Genomic DNA, 8,072 nt, shown 5'->3' on the forward strand with positions numbered 1-8,072 from the left:
ACGCTATTCACCTGCCCTCCCCCTCTAGCGTATATATATATAGACACACACAAGAATGATACCCTGCATAACTTATCCTGAGCGACATCCAACATAGATGATCTGACGTGGCCTTTATTCATATTTTTATTTCCTTTTCTCTCATCTGTATTCAACTTTTTTTTTCTCTCTTGCATGTAAAGTAGTGTTAGTTTCTACAAACCAACACCAGTGTTGGTGCTAGTCTTTAAAGACCAACACAATCAATGCTGGTTTGAAACTAGTACCAGCCAATACTACATTAGTGCTGGTCTTTAAGACCAACACCAATACTGGTTTGAAACCAGCACCAGCCAGCACCAAGTTGGTGTTGGTCTTTAAAGACCAGCACCAATACTAATTTGAAAGACTAACACTAGAGTTGATGATGGTTTTTAAAGAACAACACAAGCTGGTGCTAGTTTGAAACCAGCACCAGCTAGTGCTTATTTTTAAAGACCAACACTAATGGTGTTGGTTGGTGTTGGTTTCAAATCAACATTGGTGCTGGCTGGTGCTAACCAGCACCCCTTGCATGAAAGAGAAATACTTACATGCCGGAGAGAAAAAAAAGTTGCATTTAGATGAGAGAGGAAAATAAAAAATGAGTAAAGGCCTCATCAGATCATTCACATTGGATATCGCTTAGGATAAATTGTGCAGGGTGTCATGTTGGGGCTGCAAAGTTATAAATATAGTCCCACATTGAAAACACATGGGAAAGATCATGAGTTTATAAGAGATATATATCTCTATTGGTATGCAGCCTTTTCGAGAGAGTCCAAGAGCAAAGCCATGAGGACTTAAGCCCAAAGTGGATAATATCATGTAATTATGGAGATATCTAAATTCTTTTGGTCCTATCATATCATTCTTTGATAAGTAAATTAATATCAGTATAATATTGGTTTGATCAATACATCAGAAAACTAGGCTATAAATTTATTTTATAAGATAATCGAGCCAAGTTAAATTGAGCCTAAAATGAACTAAGCCATTGAAATAATGGTTCAAGCTTGACTTGATTTCTTTTTTATAAGCTTGAGTTTGATTCAAACTTGATCTGAGCTTGATTCGTTTAAATGTTATCAAACTTTCAATTCAAGCTTGTTTGATCGTTTGAAACTTATACATTTTAAGTTCGTTTAATGGTTATTGAGCTTGATTATACAAATTCATTTATTCATTTGGAAAGTTTCTTTGTTTATTTAGTATGTTGATAAAAGTTTTATTAATAAACCTGGTTCGAGAATATTGTTCATGAATCGTTCACGAATGTTGTTCATGAATCGTTCACGAACTTTGTTCATGAATATTAATGAGCCGAACACATATGTGTTCACACTTGTTCATTTAGTTTAACGAGTTGTTACAATTTACTTATTTAATTGATCTTCTGTATTAAATAAATATAAATAAGTTCTTAACAATCTGAACACCAAGTTTATCCATCAATGTTCCATTTATTTACAGCCCTATTGAAACCCCTACTATAAGGATTATGAAAAACCTGAGAGCTTCCTCACCAGCACGGTGTTGGGTTAAGGCGTAACGGGGATTCTTAGAATGCCACAATTTGATCCTTTGTTAGGATATGTTTAGCGCTGAATTTAATGAAAAACTTAGATTGAGAGACCGTGGGCTAACACACCCATGGGTAGAAAAAGCCTATAAGTTTACTTTCACGAGCAGAGTATTGATTTGATATCGACGAAGACAGATCAATTGTTGATGAGCTGATATTGTGCTTCTGTGATTTACCTCTAGGAACTGGTGGAAAACTTATGTAGGATCAAACCCGTCACCTCCAAAACTAATTGATCGTAAAATTGGACATCTGGTTATAAAAAAGAAATTGAAAAATCTAAGAGCTTGTAATGATTGTTATTCTGCAATAAAGTTTATATCGAAAGTTGCAGGAAGGGAAATTATTTGTGAGAGATGCTACTCGCTCTCACCATTTGAGAGATGGATTTTGCTCGTTCAGTGATTTCTGGTAGAATGTAATATATTTTGGCATATGGTGATAAACTTTTATTTATTTAGATATGTGGCTCTGCAGATGCAGTGGAGTAGCATAAGATCCACGCCTAACAAAGAACATCTAGGCTTATAGTACATTAAAGAAAACAGGGAAATGCTAGAAAGCTCAAGATTGGATTCTAAGATATACATGGCCACTCATGTAAATTGGAAAGTAATACAGAAAATTTCTACTAAGTTGGGCCTTGACTCGTATAAGATGCAATGGAAACATATTAAGGAACAGTTTTGGCCATTTCTAAAATAAGTTGGTTTATTCATGCACTTTTTGATGTGCGAATACATAGAACATTATTTGAATCAGGCTGAGACATGATCATGTAAGCTGTAACCAGTATAACTCAACTAAGGCTATATTGACGTGCCATCAGACACAGATTGTTCTTAATTTTTTGTTCCTGAATGAAGAAATCTGGAAAAAGATCATTAACTCTCCTGACTACTCCAAGATACATACTGGAAAAGAAAAACCATTAACTATCTAGTGTGATCTTTCCTTGAATGGTTCTAAGTTCATCTGAATAGCACTTCAGTAACCAGCTGGTAAACCTCCTTTTCTAGGGTCACTCACAGCAGTGAGTCGGCCAAAAGAAACCCTTCCATCTCCATGGACAGATGACTTCCCCAGGTGGTGAACAATAAACTGGCAAATTGTGCCACCAGCAAGGCCTTGAAGAACATGACCCTTCTTTTGCAAGGCTGCTCTTGTTGCAGCGGGGACTTCAAAGTGGCCTCCTGTTACTGTCGTCCAATTCTCAAACTGAACCACGTTCGGTATTAGCTACAAAAGAAGAAAAACATTTTGGTCGAAATGAAATGATTATAATGCTGAAAGGTTATTAAGAAAACAAAAAGATTTTGATCTATCAAAGTCGCTTTTGTAGGCTAACCTGATGATACAATCTAGGTGCTAGAACTGAAGATAAAGGATCCATTCCCTTCGCAAAATGATTCAGAAATACTTGGGCAGTCCCAGCAATGATCATAGCCCCACCACTTGCACCCACCACAGCTTTCAATTGTTCATCCTGCAAAGCAATAAATGAAGATCTTATACAATAAAACGGTTCACAATTGACACTGCCAACAGTTCCACGAATTAACTCATTATGTACATATATTTTGAATTGATGGTATAGCTAAATTAATGTTTATCTGCCAACTACTGTCACTATATGAATTATGAATACAAAAATGTAGAATAAAATGAAAAATGAAAACGCATGTCAAAATGTATATTACTAATCTCATCTTTATCGTACAATTTAACCATACGAATCACCATTCACCACAGTTCTTGAAAAGCAGGTAGCCCTGACTAAATTTTTAAAATTTTGTATGTTGAATTAGATTAAGCTTTGACCATAAATGTCATACCTCGACCACAATTGTAGGTGCCATAGAAGATAATGGTCTTTTTAGTGGTCTAATAAAGTTTGCAGGAGCTGGTGGCGCAACATCAGCCGAAAAATTACCAGGGATGGAAAAATCATCCATTTCATTGTTGAGCAATATACCAGTGCTAGGTGACAAAATCTGTGATCCAAAGTATGAGTTGACAGTACTGGTTATTGAAACTGCATTTCTCTCATGGTCGACAATGCTTAAATGAGAAGTTCCATGATCACGGATAATGTTCCACCTGGATATTTGCACCACAGATAATAAGTATCTAATATCTCAATCAGTATCTCAACTTTCAAAAACAAGCACAAATGGGTTTCTGTGAATTATGAGAAGTAACATACAAGAAATTTTGTAAAAAAAAAAGGAGATAAAAATGTTACCTTTCTGAGGTAAGACAGTATAGAGACGTAATTTAAAAATCATAGCTATGTCAGTCCCAAAAAGAATCAATGATCCGCTATCTAAACATGGTTTAGGTATTAACATTGCAGTACTATCAAGTAATTACTTGCAGAATGTTAATAGAAAGACAGATCTTACGATAGGAGAAGTTGCTGCTTATTGATCAAGAAATCAATTTTAAACTCACAAAGTATGACATCCTTTATTTGCTCCCAGTAAAGCTCATGTTTAATCTCATGGGTGTGAGCAGAAGAGTGCTCATATCTCACCGATCTTATTTCAACATGCTCAAAAAAATGAGATCCTATTTGCCATGGTCAAAGCTAAACATCATGCGCGCAAGCAGCAGAAATGTACCAAAATCTCAATATTCGACAGTCCAAAAATGTGACAAAACTAATTGACCAAACAAAAAAAAATGTCAACTGCATCAAATACAAACCCCTTCAACAAATGTATATTAATAATCTTTTCTTTGTCTTCCAGCTTTGCCTCACTAATTTTGTGCAACCGCTAGTCTATTAATGGGAAATTAAACAGTACAGCTAACAAACTCTGCATGTAATTTCTCATGTGAGAAAATTAAGCTACCAACAAAAGTACGGGAATGAAATGTGAGCCCACATGCACATTATCGAGTGACATTGCAATTCAAAACTCAGCTTAGAAGAGATGATGCAATTTGTAAATAAGAAAACCTTGCATTGAATGTGTCTTTTATTACGGTTTCACCCTTGGTTCATTGGAGTTAAAGATGGACCAACCCTAGGTTTTGCATGTTTGTTACTTTCTGTAAATGTAAAGATGCTAAAGCGAACATAGTTCAAAGTTACTATGTTATACGAACTTAGCTACTAAAGCAGCTTTATGTATTTCAGCTTACCTTCCACCATAATAATCAGGAGGAAATGTCCTGTTGTCAAATATGGTTTTTCTCAATTCTTCTGCAAACTTAGGAGAAAGCATATCTGAAAGAACTTGTGTGACATTGTGAAAGTCAGGATCGCCAAGATTCATTCTTATGGCAAACACGTGTTTTAGTGACTCAATAAATCGATGAAGTCCAAGAGAGCCGGAAACACCAGATGGAATTCTATATTGAGCAAGAATATTTAATATCTGCGCCACAAGGAAATCAAAGAAAGGATACTTTTGTTACATGAAAGAACTACACAATCTTATTGCTTTGCAAACAAAAAGCATTCTCTCCAGATCTTTCATTGTTAATTTCAGGATCTGGTACCTAAAAGCTCAGATGTTCAAAAGCTATTAGGTGAACTAAACTTATAAAGAAACCTTGGTTAGATAGCATGATATAGCTATTTTATGAAACGGCACATAGGTAGCTCCCCCCTCCCTCTGGAAAAAAAAGTAAATTATTCCCCAATCTTACTCCTAGAGGCTGGTTATTGATTAGGCATTTTAAACACTTCCATTTAATAGTGACTTGAAATTATTCTTTAACATTTTTTTTTTTTTTTGTGTAGCTTCTTTGTGCAAGTGATCTTATTTCGACATGCTACTTGATTGAGTATAAAAGCGACGCATATCATATGGAAAATTGGCAAAAGCACAACTTAATTCTAAGATACCATAGCAATTGATTTCTGGAGAAAATTGTAGTTATTCCGATTAGTTTGATGAATTAATGATTACATTCAACCTAGAAAGTCACAACAAAAATCTACAACATTTTATCAATTTTGGCACTGTATTTACTAAATACGAACCATTGTGTCCTCTAATGATTTTTATTGATTTGTCACTGCAAAATGCCAAGGAAGGACAAAAAGGTTAATTAACAAATAGCTAAATGTAGAGTCAATTCTCTCCTCAGATGTTTGGAATACATTTTAAGTAACTAGGGGTATATGGCAATTAAGTTTGTGGACATGCCATTTAAAGTTTAACTTCAAATAATACATAAGCGTCAGATCCCTGACATTGGAAACTTATGTCCCGATGCCAAATTGCTTGAGATAACAAGCAGTAGTATGTACTAACCTCTATGTGCCTATTAGATGAAAGATTGAATTTTTAACAATTTAGCTGGAAACACATATTTACATAGTACTTACAAGTATGAGTCCAGCACCACCAGCTGAAGGAGGTGGCATGCCCAGTATGTTTAGTCCCATGAATTTACCAGATACAACCTTCTTCACTTTTACTTTATATCTCTCCAAGTCTTCTTTTGTTAATATCCCTCCAGACTTTTGCACATCCGTGATTAAATTAACTCCAACTGGACCATTATAAAGCGCATCTGGTCCGTGTTTAGATATTTCTTTCAGAGTATCAGCAAGTCTTTTATTATAACACACATCTCCCACTTGCAGGAGGCTTCCATTTGATGTAAAAATGTCAAACAGTCCTTTATTTGCCAAAATGCCTGATTTTGTTCTGTTCATTTGAAAATATAAATAAGGAGATATTTTGAATCCTCTGTAAGCAATCTGTGCGGCTGGCATCACCAGTCTCTTCCATGGAAGTTTTCCATAATGCTTCCAAGCCTCATGCAAGCCTGCAAGTTCCCCTGGAACAGCTATTGAGAGAGCACCACTTCCTTTAAGTGTAGCATTTCCAGCATACATATTCTGCAAGCATCAGCAAAGAAAAAGTATTCCTTTTCAATGGAAACTTCTAAAATGCAATTCTCTTAATATTCATTTGAACTATGAAGTGGAAATTTGTAGAAGCCATATGCAAGAGAGAAACAAAGTACACTGAGTTTCGACACTGCACATGAAGTTGACTAAAGAACTTACTAAAAGCTTGATTATAGTTCTAGCCTCCAGTTCAATAAACCAATTTGAACCAGAAGTTCAAAACATTGGTTGAGCCCTTTTGGAGCTCAGGCATGCTTGAGAGATTCAATCACTTGCAATCTACAACCCAAGTTATTCCTTATCTATCATTCTATTGAGTCCATATCCACGCTATTTCCCACCTACGACATCCAGCAAATCAAACGCCACCATATTTCTACAAAGGCTATAGGACAACAACAACAACACACACACACACACTCAAAAAAAACAAAAAATGCTTCGTCCATTTCTCAGCATCCCATCTAACTTATATCTGTTTTACACTCTTGTTTAACTAGTTCATTTATTTGGTCTGTTAAAGTTGCACAACAACCCTTTATATATTCGACGCAAAGATCAAACTACAAAGTTCCAATCGTGGTTTCTACCACTTTTAATTATTTTTAACAACAACCAGAAGAAAATATTAAAAAAAAAAAGTATACAACCACAGACTTACGTTTCTGAAACCTAAACCAAATATACTGGAAAGAAAACAGCAAAGCTTACCTCATAAAGTGCATAAGAATCCAGCATCCTGTTTTTCCATAAAAATTTAACAAATAGAAATTATAACATGAGAAAAAGGAAAAAAATATATTAAACTCGCCAATAGGGTAAGAGAAAAAGAGAAAAGACCACAAAAATCAAGCCCATACCTCGGAGGCAGCCAAGGGAGCGGTCTCCCTCATATCGAAGGCGCGTGAGCTCCCGCTCGCCGACCGCACAAGCATGAAAGCACCCCCGCCAATACCGCTGGACGCAGGGCTGACGACACCAAGACAGAGAGCGGCGGCGACGGCGGCGTCCACGGCATGACCGCCCTCCCGGAGGACGTCCCTCCCGATTCTTGAGCAGCGGCGGTCATCGCTGGCCACGGCTCCGCGCCTGGAGGTAATGACCTCCGGCACCAATCCCGCCGTCGGCGGTGGCAATTGAAGGAGGAGGCCCAACGCGAGGACCGCCCAGAAGAACACCATGGAGATTCCACGGTTTTGGTGAAGTAATTGACACGATTACGCGACACTGCCCAAGTCCATTGACGAAGATAAAAATAAACAAAATTGAAACTGAAGGTCCAATGTTTCTATTTTGGAAACTAATAAGTTCTTATATGTTAACCATTTAGTGACTAAGTGTAGTATAAACTTTTAATAATCTAAAAAATTTAGCAAAATTTTTTAATATCGATAAGTTACTAAAATGCGTATTTTTGAATTTAATTATTCATATCAGACTCAATGTGGACATGATATGAAATGATATAAGATTCATGTTAGACCTGATATGAAATTATATAAGGCGCACGTTATGCTTGATATGATTCCATATCAAGCTCAACGTGGAAAATTTTGACGATTCTTTCTTATTATATTGTAATATATTTTAGAA

The 8,072-nt window shown here is 36.2% G+C and overlaps 1 protein-coding gene across 2 annotated transcripts; it reads right to left on the reverse strand.

Annotated features, from left to right (window-relative positions):
* Positions 1-2,276: 2,276 nt before the first annotated feature.
* On the reverse strand, positions 2,277-7,754 carry LOC122032230 (glutathione hydrolase 1-like). 2 transcript variants are annotated; one of them, XM_042591502.1, is made up of 7 exons: positions 7,340-7,451; positions 7,191-7,218; positions 5,949-6,467; positions 4,754-4,989; positions 3,439-3,703; positions 2,952-3,089; positions 2,277-2,842 (listed from the first exon to the last, which is right to left on the reverse strand). In XM_042591502.1, exons 2-7 carry the CDS (start codon positions 7,215-7,217, stop codon positions 2,591-2,593), a joined length of 1,437 nt encoding a protein of 478 aa, XP_042447436.1. In that variant the 5' UTR covers position 7,218; positions 7,340-7,451; the 3' UTR covers positions 2,277-2,590. The 2 variants fall into 2 exon arrangements, with proteins under 2 accessions (XP_042447436.1, XP_042447435.1); XM_042591501.1 differs by lacking the exon at positions 7,191-7,218 and having other exon boundaries at positions 7,340-7,754.
* Between the last annotated feature and the right edge of the window lie 318 nt (positions 7,755-8,072).

The sequence above is a fragment of the Zingiber officinale genome, chromosome 11A, assembly GCF_018446385.1.
Source record: "Zingiber officinale cultivar Zhangliang chromosome 11A, Zo_v1.1, whole genome shotgun sequence".
NCBI lineage: Eukaryota > Viridiplantae > Streptophyta > Magnoliopsida > Zingiberales > Zingiberaceae > Zingiber > Zingiber officinale.